General features: G+C 47.5%; 1 protein-coding gene across 2 annotated transcripts in view; it reads left to right on the top strand.

The window, feature by feature from the left end:
* SEMA4A (semaphorin 4A) overlaps positions 1 to 18,013 on the top strand; it is a 72,942-nt gene that overhangs the window by 29,820 nt on the left and 25,109 nt on the right. For both annotated transcript variants that reach the window (XM_054992266.1, XM_054992273.1), the window contains 2 exons: positions 9,155 to 9,323; positions 14,819 to 14,979. In XM_054992266.1, the coding sequence (XP_054848241.1) occupies positions 9,227 to 9,323; positions 14,819 to 14,979 (258 nt within the window). In that variant the 5' untranslated portion in view covers positions 9,155 to 9,226. The remainder of the gene's footprint in view (positions 1 to 9,154; positions 9,324 to 14,818; positions 14,980 to 18,013) is intronic.

Below are 18,013 nucleotides of genomic sequence, written 5' to 3' on the forward strand. Positions count from 1 at the left end.
GAGTTTAGATTGCCCTCCACACCACTCAGGTGCGGAGGGAAATCTAAACTCCCCTCTGTCTGGAGATCAGGGGGCGGGGCCACTGGCCATGTGACCATTTTCAAGAGGTAACAGAACTCCGTTCCACCACGTTCCAGCTGAAAAAAAGCCCTGCTTAACAGTACAGATCAGCAATTTGGCCTCCCCAAAGGCAGGACTGCCTGTGAACAAATAACAATAACATTTGATGTATATACCACCCTTCAGGACCATTTTCAAGAGATGCCGGAACTCCGTTCCACCAAGTTCCGGCTGAAAAAAAGCCCTGGTTTAAACTATAGGAGGGAACATAGGGCTGGATGTAAGGAAAAACTTATTCATGTTAAGAGTAATTCAGCTTCCTGGGGATACGGTGGGTTCCCTTTCATAGGCAGTCTTCAAGGAGCATCTGGACAAATACTTGTTGGAGATGCTTTAGGCTGTTCCTGCTTTAGGCAGGGGATTGGACTACATGGACTGTAAAGGCCCTTGCAACTCTATGATTCTATGCAAAAGAGGCCAGGCAGCCTGTTCCAGCGGCCAGCAAAATAAGAGGCATGGAAATAACTGCTGCTGGTTTAAAATTTGTGAAGCTTTTCATTCGCTCTCCCAATTGCCCTGTGAGGTAGGCCACTGTTTATCTCTTTAAAAAAACAGATGTAGTGTTCAAAGTGAAAGAGAATAAGTTGGCTAGGCCTATAGAGAGAGTCCTTGACAGCCTTACAATACTATTAGAAATACTATTTTAAAGAAGACACGTCTCCGTGCCAGAGCGCTTGGGGAGAAAAGCTGAAAAATTAGCAAGGGAGTCAAAGCAGAACTGGCAGTGGTGTCATCACACTGGGGCGATGTTCTAGGATTCACCAAAACACTTATGTTTTGGGGGTTATCCTAATTACATGATGGTTGGCCACCAGTCTGGATTTTAAATATAGCTGCTCGTGGCTCCGGCCAGGCTGTAACCCGGCACAGATTTTATAATTCAGAGCAAACGGGGCGGGGGCGGGGGCGGGGGGTGTTTGGAATCCTAGGGGGTTCCAGCGCATGTCCATGTTTGCAAGGAATTTCAACAAAAGAGGACCTCCGCGGGAGAGAATCTCTCGCAGAGAAAGAGCAGAATTGTCACAGACGGAGCTCATGGGGGAGAGGGAAGGGTATGGCAGGAGGCAGGCAGGGAGCCAGTGATTTCTTTGGGAAGAACTGCTGGAGAGCCGGAGGAGAGAGAGCTTGATTAGATAAAAGCGAACAGAAGGAAACTGAATTCACACGCCAATTTTCTTTGCGGAGTAGATGATAGGATTTTATCTTCCCAGAACTGACTGTGATACGATGCAACCATCGTGGCCTATGGAGGCTAAACTCAGCCCATAGTCGACAAGCTCTGTTCACGGGTGCTTCAGAAGTCCGTAGAGCCTGTTTGCCAGCATTGGAGTATCTGAAGCAGGGAGGAGCTGGCTTTAGCCTTGCGTGGACTGCTGTCTTTTCCCGCCTTGAATCTCTGTGGTCCGCCCCTGGGCGTGGGGCTTATAAAGCAACATTTAAATGCATAAAACTCAGGATCTCTCAACAGTTAAGGCGTAGCTAATCTGGGTTAAATGATCCAGAAATGCAACTGTTGCGTAAGAACGTAAGGAGTGGCTTTTGCTAGATGAGAGCTGGGCTGGCATTATTTGAAATAATTCTCAGCTGCTCGGAGGTCTGTCTTAAATTGACCGCTGGTTCACTAGTGTCCTGTGATCTGCTTTCTCCATAAAGTACTTTCAGTTCTGGGTGGGGGAGTTGAGGGGACACTCAGAGACTTCTAGTCTGCCCCATCCAGAAAGATCAGCTCAATAACAGCAAGGGTGGAAATGCAGCCACGTTGCCGGGGGTGAGGGCTGCAACTAAAAATCCCAGGGGGATAATGGGGCCACTTAACTCTTTCTCCCTGTGCTGTTTTCCCACCAAAAAATGCTGCCACCACCTCAGCAACTTTTAAAGAAAAGGCGAGAAAAGATTAACACCATCCATTGTGCCTAGTGTGGGCAAAAGCGGTTCTGGTGTGGTGACTTTCAACAAGAAACACGTATAAGGGGAATAAAATAAATAACCCCTTTCCCCCAAATGCTGGTCTCCCCCTTAAAAATATGTCCCCAGCGGCTGCAATGTGTTACAAAGTCATTGGAAAAAAAGAATTGGGGAGTTATGCATGTAACATGTAAAGTTGTCCTAAAAGAAAAATGCATTATAACTCATATCAGCTAAACAACGGCAATATATATCATATACTGACCCACCCACCTACCCGTCCTGTTGGAATTTTCAGTTGCCTTTGCAAGGAATCCTCAGTAGCCCCTTTGACTTGGGAGACATGGAAGGATTCTCTTGTGTCATCCACTCTCTTGAGATGAAGGATTCTTTGTTGGCTGGGGAGATCTGGCCCAGCCTCATCGCCTTCTGGAGCCGGTTCTGTCCAGATTACGAAATCCAGGATGATCTTTAAAAGGGGGACACTTTTTTACTTGCTTCATTTATACCCAACCTCTCTCCCAAGTGGGGAGCTGAAGCAGCTTATATCATTCTCCTCTCCACAACAACCCTGCGAGGTAGGTTAGACCAAGAGAGTGTGGCTGGCCCAAGGTCACCCAGCAGATTGCCATGGCAGAGTGGGGATTCGAACTTGGGCTTCCCAGACCCTAGTGTGATACTAACTCCTATAACTACATTGGCTCTGGAGTTGCATAGCTGAGAGACGGCCCACTGGAAGTCATTTTGGATTTTCCAAAGAACCACGGATTTCGGAAGAGCCAGTCACTGTTCACGTGCGTCATCGGGTAGCCACGGCATGTATACCCCCGCCATCTTGTTCGGGTTACACTTTTCAGCATGTCTACTCTGGGGTTTCCTGAGATACATTGGAAGACGATTCCTGTACAGACTCGAGGCAGACGATCTGTCTTGTTTTATTGAAAGCATCCAGGATTGTTTACTGGCCTTCACTTCTGTGTTGGTATCTGCTCTGCAGCTTGGCAACGGTGGCGCCTGGCAGGTGTTGTTCATTGCTCAGTTTCGGTTGGCTGCACACCACTTCTTCCTGTGCGAAGCCTGGCGCTGACCGCTGGGGGTGTGTGCGTGTGTGGCCTCGCTTGTTAGCCTGCCAGGGTCTTGTCCGTTATTGAAATTAACCAGACAAATCACTCCCTCGCCTAGAAGAGCATGGCGGGCCTCTTGTTGCCGATTCTCAGATGGCGGAGCCCCGTGTTTTCTGGGGAGGAGCCGTGTGAGAGTGGATTCTTTGCATGCTTGACGTCCCCAGTTTCAGTAGCCTGCAGTCACAAGAAGCTTGTTGGTCAAAAGTGGTTCATGCTGGACCAGAAGGACAAATTCTTCGACCAGATAGCTTCAAAAAAAATTAAGAGACTGTGGTAGAGCATTTCAAGAAGCGTACTTTTTAAAGGCTTTCCAGGTTCAGTCCCCGGCAGTGGTGTTGGGTGGAAAATTTTCCAACACTGAATTTTTCCATGGAAAATTTTCTGCCTGCTTATGTAAATATAGTCTTTATCTATAGTTGCCAGGACTGTTGTGCTACAAATCTATCATGTTAGATGAGCAAAAGGTGGGATATGAAGCATAAAGACAAAACCCCAGTACTTGTACGTGGGCCAGGCTTGTACGTGGTACATTTCTTTTACTTTTGCTAACGTTACTTAAATTTTGCTAACTTTATTTAAATACTTAAATTATGTATTCAAATTTGAACTCAAAACTTCCCCACATCATCGGTCCCTGGCCTCTTCATTTAAAGGATCTTAGGACCTCGATACACGTTTATTTCATTCATACCCAGCCTTTCTTCCCAATGGGGACCCAAAACAGCTTACATCATTCTCCTTTTCTCCATTTTATCCTCAAAACAACTCTGCGAGGTAGGTTAGGCTGAGAGGATGTGACTGGCTCAAGGTCATCCGGCAAGCTTCCGTGGCAGTCAGGATTCAAACTTGGGTCTCCCAGATTCTAGTGTGGCACTCTAACCACTGCACTATACTGTCACCTACAACATCCCCATTTTGTGGGTGGACAATGTGAGGAAGTCATATCAGATGTGCTGTGGAAATTTTAGGCCAGCGCTTTACCTCTTGCAATCACAACATGCAGGATGAAAGAGCTCCCCCCCGTACTGTTTTTGCATTCTCAATCTGCCTTGTGGAGCCACTGTTGGGTTTTTCGCTAAGATTATGTGTCGTTGCGTTAAGTAACATGATTTCGCAGTGGGGTCAATAGCAGCTCTTCGGGTGACTTGAGGAGGCAAAAACAGTGTGTGAAGAGAGGCTGAAGCTGTTTCTCCCCACGCAGCATGTTTGTGAGCGGAAAAGGGCCGGAGGGCACCAAATCCCCATAGCAGGTCCTTGCATCCTCCACCAACAAACCCAAGGATTTTGCAATATGTAACGAGGCCTCCTGCTGCTGGGAAAGGCCTTTCGCATGCTGGGACCCTGCAAAATCTCTCAGCAGACAATACAAGAGAGCCCCGCTGGCCGGCCTCAGCATGTTCTAGAGATGAAGATTGGACCTGAACGGGCTCCATCTGTCACTTTGTACATTCGTAGGTGTTTGCCTCTCGCCTTCCCGCTTGGAGACTGGGTACTCGGGTCTGCGTCTTTCTGCTAACTCACCGGCAGGATTTCTGCTGTTGTCACCCTGTACAGCTGCCGGCTTCCCTGCAGCCTACTTCCAATTCATTGGAGTGCCTGTGCTCCGCAAACAGACAGCAGCTGATCTTTGCTGCCTCACTCCAGCGATGCCAGGAAATGGGATGACTCGCCTTTGGCTGGTCCTTATCACCCCCTCGCTTGCCTGTCAGCCGCTTGTCACCTGGCGGCTTCCGAGGCTGATCGCACCCGGAGGAGGGGGACGCGTGTCAAAGGCCCAGCTGAAAAGGTATCACCAGCTGGGGAGAAATGCTAATTTGCCTGGCTGCGTTCTCAGTATTTGCCTTTGTGATTTTCCTTTTTCTTGCGGAATTATTCAGAACTCTGGGATGTTATACGTGAGTTTAAAATACGTGTAGAATGGGTCAGAGAGAACCAGTCGAAACAGTGCTGCTTTTGAGATACCCTGATTTTTTTAAAAAAAGCATATACCTTCCTTATTAGTTTGTTGTAGCTGCAATGAGCTTTTGTGTGTTCTTCACTGCATTGTGTGTTCGATCATATGTCGCAAGTTAACTAGTATTGATCATCCTTTCTCCCCAGAGGATCTTGGAGCCCGTAACGCTGTGACAGTCGGAGGCCCCGAACACATCCCCTTAACAAACCTCTTTATCAAACTACAGGTCCCAGGTTTCTGGGGGAAGGAGGAGCTGTGACCCTTAAACTAGTCTAGAAGGGTTATAACTTGTAGTGCAGCTGTCCTTCAGTTTCTTTCTTCGCTCCATACATTCTCTGATGAGCGTTTCACTTGATTCCAGCCCACAATAAGGGGCGAACTGTACATTATGCAAGAGATCCATAACTGGATCGCCCAACTATCTTTTTAAAGTTAAAAAGTAACTAGAGCAGGAAAGAGGGTTGGATTGGAGCCCCGCAGGGAGAGGTTTAGCCCGTTCCCTCTCCTCTGTGCTACCTCATAGAGTGGTAGATGATAAAAATATATAATCTGAATGGCTTTCTACCCTCTCATCTGCAGTCCTGTTCCGGATTGGGCACCGTAGCAGCTTTTTCCTATGAGCCAGTTTGGTTTAGTAATTAGAATGTTCTAATCCCTTTTCCGCCATGGAAGCTCATGCGGAGACCTTGGGCCAATCACACGTTCTCAGCCTAGTCTACCTCCCAGGGTTGTTATGAGGATAAAATGGAGAAAGGGAGAATGTTGCAAGCCTCTTCGGTTCCCCGTCGGGAAGAGAAGCGGGGTGTAAATAAATGAATGTTAAAAATTACATTGGGAGGTGCAGTCACAGATCTCCTACATGAATGTGTCTTTCAGTCCTAATTGTAGAAATGCCGAGTTGACTTGAGACTATTCTGACGGCAACTTGAACAGACTGGTAAAAGCCTCAGACAATTTGAGATAACATTGGGACTTTTGGCAGGGATGTGTGGTAAGCAGCCGCAAGGGGGAGGGGGAAAATATTTCTATTGTGAGCTGCAGCGCTACTGCTGATCTGCATATCTCACTTGTCTGTCATTAACCTAATTGGAGTGTGATTTTAATGAACGTGGCGGGTGCCAAAGGGGAGCTGCCAGGCAGGTTGGTCTTAACTGTACGGTATAGGGATGAGTTGAGACGCATAAAAAATTGCTCTGGATCTTGGTGATATATATACACTACATTATTTTTTTAAAAACCCTCTGGAATTGCTGCTGGATCTTCCAGGTGGGGAACTAAATCAGATAAAGGAATTGTTTGTGTCACACTTTGGACACCCGAAGGCACACATTTTGGCTGAGGCCAGACTCCCTGTGGAGCATTCTGAAGGAAATTACCAAAGATTAACACCCGTTCGGTCCAAGGCATGAATCTAAGGATCAAACTAGATGATGCACGGGGGACACGTGAACGGTTTCTTACTTATTATTTTTTAAAACTAGAAAACAACCAAGGGAGGCCGCCAGTTGGAGCGGATGAATTTTGTGTGATTTCTTTTGTGTTTGTGTTAACCCTTTCCTCTCCTCCTCTTTGCCTGCCGTTGAGTCTATACTGGCAGAACACAAATCGCATCTCTTTACTCTCCATACTTGGTGTGACTTCAGTTGTGATAGCAAGATCAGAACATTGCAGTTCTGGGTTCATGGTTACATAATCCTCTATCGGGGTTAAAAACCTTATTCTTAGAGGGCCCTGTCTGATATTCTGGTGGGATGTAGTAGCTTAAAGGGAGGAGCTGTCCTTTGACAGGTCCCTGGCTCAGGTGTGGCCTGCGCCACAGACTCAGGTAGCCTTAGGCAAGCCCCTCTTATTTATTTATTTAGTATATTTCTATTCCACTTTTCTCCTCAACGGGGACCCGAAGCAGCTAAAATCCCAGAAGGAATGGAGGGAGAAGTTTCCGATTGCCAAATGGGGTCTTCTCTTTCCTCAGTAGCTGATCTTTCCCCTTGTTCTAAGCCATGACCTTCAGCGATCTGAAGACTTTGGAAGACTCACCTTTGGGCAAACCCAGGCCTTAAACACGTGGGTGCAGAGAGGGAAGTAAAGCTCAGTAAAATGCCTCTCACTGGCAGGAGCTTCCCCAGTTCCTCTTTCAGTCTTGATATGACCTTCTCACCCTCCCCGATCTGCCACACGGGTAGTAATACTGGGCTACCTTACCGAGCCATTGTAACTAAGAAAAAGTTATGTGGAAATGTGTAATGCTGTGAACATTGGAAGATGTCAAGTGTTGTGATTAGATAGAATGGTAACAAATAGAATCGTAACAAACGGACTGGTCTGCTAGCCTTGTTCCTTTTTACTTCACCAGTAAAATCCAGGCCTTGCTCTGAAATCCATTTTCTTGTGCTGCTTCCCAAACGCTTTGGACATCAACCAGTTCCCTTTCTCTCTCTCCCCTTCGTTGACTCCTGATTAGATAATATGATCTGTTTGCCCTGTTCCCAAAGTGGACACCGATCAATTTCGATGTTCCTCTGATACGTGGAGGTTACACGTGACGGCGCTCACCCAAATAGTTTCATACTGTTTACGTATCACAAGTTGCTCTTCAGGCTTTGTGGGAAAGCACCTTTTCTCCTGGTTGAGGGAGACCTTCCCAGCTCTGCTAGCAGAGATTCTTCCAAGGGGAGTGGGTGGGATTGAATCTCCTGGGGTCTGCGGGCAGAGTAGGGGTCCGACGCTGGTTATAGCTTCTCTCCTTCGGAATGTATGAATTTAAAAGCAGCTCTGCTGGATCAGACTGGTGGTCCATCTAAACCAACACCCTGTTGAACCTGGTGGACAACTAGATGCCCCTAGAAGCAGAACACAGAGACTATAATTTCTCCCCCCACCTTGTTGCTCCTAGCAGGGTATTCAGAGGGTTACTGCCTTGGAATATGGAGGCTCAGTTTGGCCATCTTGGCCAGCAGCCACCAACGGACCACAAATTTGTCTAGCCCTCTTCTAAAACCAACTAGGCTAATGACTGTTGCTGCTGCATCCTGTAGCAGTGAATTCCACAAGTAAATTACACTTTAAGTCAATGGAATTACTTCCATTAGTTTGTCCTGACTGTATTGCCATCAGCTTCATTGGGTGCTCACAAATATTTTGGGAAATGAATTAATCTCGATCCATTCCCTCCTCCCTGCCCCCTCATACTTTTATAAACTTCTGTTGTATCCATCTGACAGGCTGCAGTGGTTCTCCTGGGTCAGAGGTAGAGACATTTCTTTCCGGTCACCTGCTGTATAAAATCCTTTCGGTAAAGTTGTCAGGGTTTGAACTTGGGACCTTCTGTATGCAAAGCAGGAGCTCTGCCACTGTGCCATGGGCCCTCCCTCTTCAAGTTACAACTTGAGTTGTAGCCTTGGTCGACTAAGGACTGTGCTGTCTTCCCAGACTGGCAGTAGCTCTCCAGGGTCTCTGGCAGAGGTCTTCCTCATCCCATACTATCTGGTCCCTTTAAGTGGAGATGCTGGGGGTTGAACCTGAGACCTTCTACATGCCAGGCAGATGCTCCACCGCTGAGCCATGTCCTCACCTCTGTTCTACCTTGTAAGAGATGTCTTCTTCTGACAGAACCCAGCTGGGTCTCACTTTCTCTACCATTCTGATTGGACTTCATCTAACTTGGCCAAACAACCACCAGAAAATGGACTTGAGTTGGTCTTCGCCTTGCATCTGCAGTGGACCTCTCCCCAGTCCTGGCATTTGCAAAAAACCCACCCCTTCCTGAACAGATGTCTCTTGTGCTCCCACATCTCGGGGGAGCCCCAACTCCCAAACTGAGAGTTTCACTTTCAACTCTTTTCTTCCTTCCTGTTTTGTTAGAAGAACCACAGCAGTTAGTGCCATTAGCCCTGAAATCCCAGAAATGGCAAGTTAATGTCTTATTTGTCCAGTGCCTCTTCCAATTTGCTGTCCCCACTTCCGTCCCAGACAGTGACGTGTTGCAAGGCATGCATTGTCTTAACAAATGACTTCCCATTTTGTGCCCCGCCCATCCCCCCTTTTTTTACAGCTGCCAAGTTAGCACCCACAGGCCCCTTGGTCTTCCTCCGAGTTCCCAGCTGCCGTCCACCAACTACCAACTATGAAGCCCAGCCGGCCTTTCTGCTTTTTGGGGTGCCTTCTCGTATTCACAGCTGCCCTGGCTGCAGATCTGGTGCCAAGGGTGACCATCTGGACTGGTAAGTAACCCAAAGATGGATGGAAACTGGTGAATGGGGCGAGAGGCAAGATACAAAAGGGGTACCCTTGGTTGTCCTGTTCAGAGCAGAAATAGGTACTGGGTGCAGCACTCTGGCATCCTAAGAACCACAAGTTTATGTTCCCCAGGGCTGTGCAGATAGGTTTGAAATTGTCCTGCGTTACAGCATGCAACCAGAAGTGTGGCCGTTGTCCAGGGGGACTTAGGTTCCCACACAGCCTTGGACACTGCTGCTTACACACTTGCTGACAGATCCCACGATCCATCAGTAGAAGCTGCTGCCCTTTGCGGGTTCTTCCCACATCCCCTTCTCCCTGCCATTCCCTTCTGACTGCAGGGAAGTGGATTTCTGGGGCTGTGGAACCTTGCAGGCTAATAGCCGTACAGGTCAGGAGGCTGCTTAGAAGAGGGAGAAGGGATTGAAACTGTCCACCTCCTTTTTTTTCCTGCAAGCAGAGCTCCGCCTGATGGAAGAAGCCGGAAGGGTAATTCCCCCCCCCCTTTCTCCCCAAATTGCATGGCTTAGTTTGCACGGGTCCTGCAACCCTGGTAAAACCTGAGAGGGAGACGCAGGAAAAAACCCAGCTCCTCGCACTCACAGATAGCAGAATCCAATCCGATATATGATCAGTAAAACTGTGTTTTTTCAGGTTGGCAATATGAGAGCTCAGTCTGGGCAGTATCCTCGCTTTGCCCCTTATGCCTGGAATCCTAAGACCCTTCCAGAAGGCTGCCTCTCCTTCTCCAAATCCCTTCTTGAGCAAAACTCATCATTTGGCATGAAGCCTGCAACTCAACTGGGTTGACCCGTGTGCCGTACCCTCCAATCGCCCCCACCCCCAGTTGCCTCCAAAGTTGATATTGTGAACTTCTCGGGGGCAGGTGGCCTCGTTGACTTGTTTTGTATTGTGTAAAGTGCCCATCGCACATTGGCATTGGAGTCAACAGATGATAATACTTGCCCAATTTTGCCCATTTCTATTGTGGCTCCATTGTGATGTGCCAGATTCTTCAGGGCTCAATCAGGTTCTGCCTGTCGAGGCTCTCTCCTTTGGGGGTGAGAGCAAAGAGCTGGTATTTTTTTAAAAAAATCAAAACTTGGAAAGCCCCCCCCTCCCCCTGCCGGCACTGATTGCAAGAAATCAGCCCTGCGGTTAGCAAAGAGAATATTTTGCATTTATGTAACTTTAAAGTACACTTCACACGCATTAGTTCAATAATCTTTGTAAAGTGGATTTGCATTTATTATCCCTCTATTTCAGGCGGGGGCGGGGGGGGAGGATGGGAACTTTAGTGACTTCACACCAAAGACAAGACTCAAACCGGGGGCTTTCTGATTTGTAACTCAGTGTGTTAACCATTGAGCTGCTTAGTGGTTACTTACTTAATCATCTGGACTGGATGGTTTACAACAACCCTGTCAGGTAGGTCAATATAAATGCCCCCGTATTGTTGATGAGGGAGGAGAGGGCTGAGAAATAGTGGCTTGCCTGAGATCCTCTAGTGAGTTCATGGTCAAGAGCAGGGCTTTTTTTCTGGGAAAAGAGGTGGTGGAACTCAGTGGGTTGCCCTTGGAGAAAATGGTCACATGGCCGGTGGCCCCGCCCCCTGATCTCCAGACAGAGGGGAGTTTAGGCGGAGCCACCAGCCATGTGACCATTTTCAAGAGGTTCCGGAACTCCGTTCCACCACGTTCCGGCTGAAAAAAAGCCCTGGTCAAGAGGAACTTAATCCTATAGTTCACTGTGCTTGTATGCAGAGGCTTTCTTTCTCTCTGCCAACCCTCTTTTTTGGTTCTGCTACAGAGATCTCAAGTCTAGTGTTGCGTCCGTTGAATGGCACCATGCAAAGCCAGCTCATGGGCAAGGGGGGGGGCTGCCATTTTGTGTCAACCCAAAATAGAATCGGCATAGTAAAAGCTGCATCTTCCGCCGGTAATTATTCCAGCATCTGCTGACATGCAGAAAACAAACACCAGCTGCCACCTCTCCAAGCAGTTCAGCTGCCTATTGAGTCTTTCTCCCTAGTCCTCTGTGCAATCATTTCTACTTTAGAAATGCAAGAATCGTTGCTCAGCCGGCCCAAAAGGTCCATCTGGTCTTCTGTTCTGCCTTCAGAAATCCCACAAAGGGGGGGGGGCGTTGGGGCATGAATTCAACAATCCTCCCCTGCTGTTTTGTCTCCGACATCTGGTATTCAGAGATACGCTGCCTCTGAACCTGGAGGTTCCATTCGGCGATCTCAGCTCACAGCCTTTGATAAGAATGCCCCTGACCACAAAGGCGTTTCTGCACGAGTTAAAGTTCTGAGTAAAAGGAAGTCTGGAGCAGCAACTCATGCACAGATCCGCCCTGAGCCTGCTTGCGGGGAGGGCGGAATATAAATACGATAAAATAAAAAAAATAAACAGACATTTTCCGTGGAGGGCGGGTAGCATCGCTTGCATTGGGATCCAGTATGGCCTAATGTTAGGCATGCGGCAGAAATGAACCGTCTCCCTGGTGAAGGCTGATTGGAAGAAACCAGAGCACTGGATCATGCAGCAAACTCCTCTGGGATAAGTGCCTTGGAATATCAGAAGTATTAATTTATACATCATTCACATGCCCGGAAACTCAGTTTGGGAATCACTGGTTTACTATAACAAAGTCATGCAGTCTTTAGTGGAGAAACTAGAGGGAAACTGCCCGGGGATGTTCAGCAGATTTTTTTCTGACTTGATCTGGAGTTTTTCTCTCCGCTGTGTTCTCCTCCTCCTTAACTCTGGTTAAATTAGGGGAATTTCTGCGATTATTTCTGGAACTAGAACATGTCCAGTTTGCCACCGCTTTTAGTTCTTTTAGCTCCTTTGCATCTTTCCCCGCTACCTCTATGTTTCTGTTGCACAGATGTGCATTGATAAAACCCTGCAAAAAAAAGGCAGCTGAATATGATCATGTATAAATTGCACCAGAATACTTCCTGTGAGGACTTTTACAGGGTACTTGCGCTCCTGAGCGTTGCTAAAATGTCAGACAAAAAGAACAATAACATCAAGGTTTCTTTTTTGCAGTGTTTTATGAATGCACATGTGCATATTTATAGTGGAGAGAGGAAGTGCGTACAAACTGAAGTGATGAAGCACACATGCACCTCACTTTAGAGAAGTGGGTATTATTTCTGGGGCACTCGAGGATACCTGATGCCTCGGTCCTACTTTGGAATCAAGGCCAGGTAATTTGGAACTCCAAAATGCCGGGAGAAAAACAGATGACAAGAAATTTGGAAACACCCCGTTCTCTGGATCTGTGCCCTAACAACTAAACAAAGCTCGTGCTCCTGAATCCCACGAAGACATGTTATTATTCAGAGGTGGAAAGGCAAAGACAGCATTTAGGCTGACTTATCAAATGGTTTCCTTGATCGCAGGAGGCAGCGTGTTAATTATAGGAGATGGATTTCATCCAGGATATGTTTCTTTAAAAGTGGCTGTCAAGTTTAAAAGCATGCATTTTAATCAAGCTCTATTTCCTTCCCCCGGCCGGGCTATTAAGCCATTGAAGAATTCTTGGCCATGATCTAATTTTCTGTCCATCCTCCTCGCATTTGTTTCTTGCTTGGAGGATCAGAAGAGGCTCAGTTCCATTCTTTGGTTCTCCCTACAGCCCCGTTTCCTCATCAACAGCCCCAGCCTTGTAAGTCCCTTTCACTTTTAAGTCCCTTTGACTTGAATGGGATCAGAAGGGTGTGACTCTGCTTTAGGAAAGCACTGTAAGAAACATCAGGATGGGCTATGGGTTGGGTGTGTGTGTGTAAGTGAACATCATAAGAGTCCTGCTGGATCGGGCCAAAGGTCCATTGGTCCAGCATTCCAGCCGCCGCCAGTCAAAGATCTCCAAAAATGCTACTAGTAATACTGATTTATATAGTATTTATATGTATCAGTGCAAGAGCCAGCCAGGTCCTTGTTTTATTGGCAAACCTGTCTTTTATTTTAAAAACTTACAGGCTGCCTTTCCCAGTGCACTTTCTGATCGCTGCCAAAGACTCTGGCACAAAGTTTAAAACACAGCATAAGAAGCGTGTTAAAATCCATTCCACCACTCATAGCACAAAACGATAACTTCAGCCTAAGTCATAAATCTCCAGTCAGCCCAAAGCAGCTGGCAGTGGCACAGCTCAGCTGCCGGAAGACTGAACTGTGGTCTGGGAGGTTACTGGTTCGGATCTCATCTGAGGAGCACAACTCACCAGGTGACTTTAGGCATGCCACTCTTTCCAATCTTCAGGCCTCCTGTCTGGAATATGGGGGTAATAATATCGGCTGTTGTAAGCATCATGACAGTGGCACGGTTCAAATGTAATGCAAAACCATGGCTTGTTTTCACTGTGAGTTAGTTTTGGAAATCAGCAGGACTTTTTTTGAGCTGGAATACGGTGGAACGGAGTTCCGGAACCTCTTGAAAATGGTCACATGGCTGGTGGCCCCACCCCCTGATCTCCAGACATAGGAAAGTCTAGATTGCTCCCACAATCAACTCCCCTCTGGAGATCAGGGGGCAGGGCCATCCATGTGACCATTTTCTCCGATGGCAACCCACTGAGTTCAACCACCTCTTTTCCCAGGAAAAAAGCCCTGGAAATCAGGATTTGACTTGCAGGAGATCATTCAAACTTCGGACAAAGGATGGTATTGTTGCTGTCACTCTGGCTGGTCCATCTCGGTATTTGAGTCAGGGAACTAGCCGGAGTTAGTCTGGGTGCCTGAATTTGTGTGGTAGCCTAAATTTGTACATTGCACAAAACCATAGCCAGGACTGCAAGGTAATAAATCAATTTCAAGACATGCTTTCCATTACTGGTTGCATGGCCCCAAAGGCCCAAACTACAGGAGATGTTTTGCCATGTCCTCTTTTCCTAACCGAAAATGTCTCCACGGGCCAAATTCTCCTCCTTGAGTGGCTGCATGGGCAGGGTTCAGTACGCAGATAGCCCCTCACCCCTGGGACAAATAATGCCTCCCAGGGACATTTCAGGTCAGAAAAACAGGGTGGGAAGGGTGTCGTCCTTTCCTTCACCCACACCAATGATAGTCCAAATCAGAGCTTGCAGTACGTCAGAAATAAGTTGCCCGCATCTGCTGTCTGGCTTTAGGGGAACACATGAGTTGGGGTGGAAGAAACGTGACCTGATGTCAGAACGGTTTGTGCAGTTCAGGCTGAGCTACCCATAGTTAGTGGAGTGGCCTGTGTTGGGGCAGTCACAAACTAAAGCCAAGGCTTCACATTCTGCCTGAACCAATCCAGTGTGTGTGTGTTGGGGGGGCCTATACCAATCCTAAAATGGTTTTACTCACCTCTGATATGTGAACAGCAAACTAGCCTTCCCCATCTCTTCTGGATGACGACTGCAGATGGCAGGCAGTGCCATGCAGAAGTTTGTCGTCTTGATCTCAGTTGGCCCCTGGGGTCTGTTTGCTGTCTCTTTCCCACTCAGGAGACCCGAATCGGATCATCCCTTCTTTCACCCAAGACGGAGTTCTGAACTATGACATCTTCCTCCTGAGCCCAGATGGGGAGACTCTCTATGTGGGAGCCAGAGATGCTATTCTGTCCCTTGACATCAGAAACACTTCTCCCATCCAGCTGAAAGGTTTGGTGAGTGGAACTCGATGGAGTCTGGAATAGTTGGGCACATCAGAGAGGGGAGGGGGTGAGCCAGTGGAGGGTCTGGAATTGCATGACTTTTAAGCCCTTCATGACCTGGAGGAGAACCACATAGTTCAAGGACTGGTCCTCTCTGCATCTTCCACTGCACGCGTCTGTTCTTCCCACAAAGGTCTGTTTTCACTTCCTCTGTTATCTAAGGCACATTTTGCCAAGGTCTAGATTTGGGCTTTTTCAGTGGCTGCCCCAATACTCTAGAACGGCCTTGCCAAAGAGGTTGGGTGGCTCTTGCACTCTTGGGTTTCTAGCAAAGATGCAAAACAGAGCCTGTTCAGAGAGCCGCGGGAGCACCCCCTGCATGGGCAAGAGGGGAATACCCTGCTGGTTAGGACATAAATATAAAAGCAAATGCAGCACAAAACCATATAAAACCACATTAACAAAAAAAGCCCCCCCAACACACACACCAAAAGCAGAAGCTACTCATAAAAATTACACTTCTGGGAACATGGAAGAACTGAATAAAACAAGCGCACACAGACACACACAGAAATTTTGGCACTGAAGTCTCAGCACCTAAAAGTTGACAAAAGACTGCTCCAAGTGAACATCCGGTGGCATTGAGTTTCACCAGCCACCTGGCACAACCACAGAAGAGAAGTTGCATCTGGCCGATGCCTGCCTGACTTCTTCAGAAGGCGGGGTACTGGAGAACAGCCTCTCTCATCTGATGGGCAGGTTCTTATGGGTGGTGACAGTTCTTCTAGTACCAAAGCCTTAGAATTCAGAGCTCGGCGCCTGCACTTTGAGCTGTGCTCAGAAACCACATAGAAGCCAGGGAAGATCTCTGAGCGCACCATGTAATGTGTTCAAGCAATATATCCAGAATGTCACTGAAGCATGGGTAACTGTGCCTAAGAAATGAGGCATACAATTCAAAAGAGAAAGAAAGAACTATGTAAGAAGAGTTCTGTCGGATAAGGTCAAAGGACCAGCCCATTGAGCATCCTGTTTCTCGCCGTGACCCCTGCAAAGGCCTACAAGCAGGGCAGGGGTGGGGGGCAAAGCCTCCCTTCTTTTGATATCTCCCCACAACTGGCATTGAGAGGTAGACAGCCTCTGAATGTGGAGGTTTTCTTTTTAGCCTCCATGACAAATATCCATCGACTGACCCATTCTCCATGATTTTGTCTAATTCCCTTTCATTAAGACCACAGAAATAAACACAGATGGTAGAAATAAATTACCCCCCCCCCAAAAAAAACTGCCATTTGCTCCACAAGGTGAAAGATACAGGCACAGAGACAGGATATAAATTGGAGAGGGAAAGTGATTGAGATCAGGAGAACAGCAAGAAGAAGTAGTTAAACGCAAGAACTCCCCAGCCCCTTGTCACTTGTTAATTGGCCTCCTCCCATTGCAACATTTGAGAAAGAGAAAAATTGTCAGAGATCCAATCTCATATCTTCCCTCATCACCTGCAGTTTGGCCCTGAGATAGGTAATCTGTCGTGCTTCCACACCAGGGCACAGAAACACAGCAATGAGAGTGGTGGTAGCGGATGGGAAGCGCATCCACACACACACACACCAAACCGTTGTCTTGATCCATCCTCCTCCCTTGAGATGCTTAGAGCCAAACTACAAGTGACAAATGACATTTGAATGGCAAGTGAACAGACTCACGTGTATTCCTCCCTGTTCACTTGCGTGCCACTTGCACTCCACTTGATCACTGTGATCAAGTGGAGTGCAAGTGGAGCGCAAGTGAACAGGGAGGAATACACGTGAGTCTGTTCACTTGCCGTTCAAGTGTCATTCGTCACTTGTAGCTTGGCTCTTAGTCATGGTAGGTAAAAAGACAGGCCAAAATAGAGGATTGGTCTTTCCTTACTAGGGTTAATTGTAGCTGTTGTGGACAGGCAGTTTCCGCTGGGCAAGCAAACCAGGCGAGGAAGGGAAATTAAACCCCTCTTCCCCCTTTCCAATACCCTCCCCACTCCCAGCAGCTTTTTAGAGTCAATACATGCAAAGATCTGATCACAGACACAATGTGATCTTTGGGCCACAGTTTACAAAGATTTGAGATTGGTCTTCCAGAGATTTTCTCTTGCTTGCTGAGCAAAGGAATCCTGTTCCTTCAAAAGATATTGCAACTACAAAGTCTTGCTAGCTTACAGCTATGACCCATGTATAGGAATTGAGGGGTAGGGACAGGTTTGCCAGTGTGCAACATCATTTCTGGTGGGAAGGCAGATGTCATTGCGTTGAAGTGACACCCCAATGTAATGACATCACTTCTGGTTTTGTCCCGGAAGTGATGTTGCAGGACAGCCCGTGCACCCCTTTTCTCACAGCTTGTGAAGCAGGGGGAAATTGCTAAGAGGTCTCCTTTAATAGTGTGAGCCACTAACCGATCCTATTAAAAAGGAAGATTTTAGAACTTTGGGGTAGGTTCCAGGAAATGTGCTATGGAACATCGTGATTTCAGTTTGTCAGGGTTTTTTGTCTTTTTCTCGAGCTGTTCTCCTCATGTGATAGAGACCTTTGCCCATTATCTTGCTGGCCCAGAAATCTAGGCAACAACTCTGCTGTGCTTTGCCATCTCTCCGAGAAGAGGACAGATTTCATCTTCATCTGACAGTGCCTTTTGCTGAAGCTTTTCCCAGTTGCCCCCAGCAGACAGCCTGGCGTAGAATAGGGCCTAGGCCTGGCAAAGAGGAACAAGCTTTGCTCACATCCCCTTCCTAAATATAAACTCCCCAGATGAAGCCTGCTTAGGCCCGAGCAGTTTCACCCTTACAGACCTCTTCTCCTTTTTAGCTCTCGAAAGAACCCTGCAGGATTAGACTAGTGATATAATCCAGAATCAGTAGACAGCCAGTTACTGTGGAGGGAAACTAACTGATAATGGACAGGAAGTTGCTGACCTTGCAGGACTGCCCCTGAGGTGACTGCCTCTTCAGTACCGAGCTTGTCCTGCGAATGGACATCAGGTGGCATACACAGAATATGGTCAAAACCTG

This window comes from Eublepharis macularius, chromosome 1 (assembly GCF_028583425.1).
Source record: "Eublepharis macularius isolate TG4126 chromosome 1, MPM_Emac_v1.0, whole genome shotgun sequence".
Taxonomy (NCBI): Eukaryota; Metazoa; Chordata; class Lepidosauria; order Squamata; family Eublepharidae; genus Eublepharis; species Eublepharis macularius.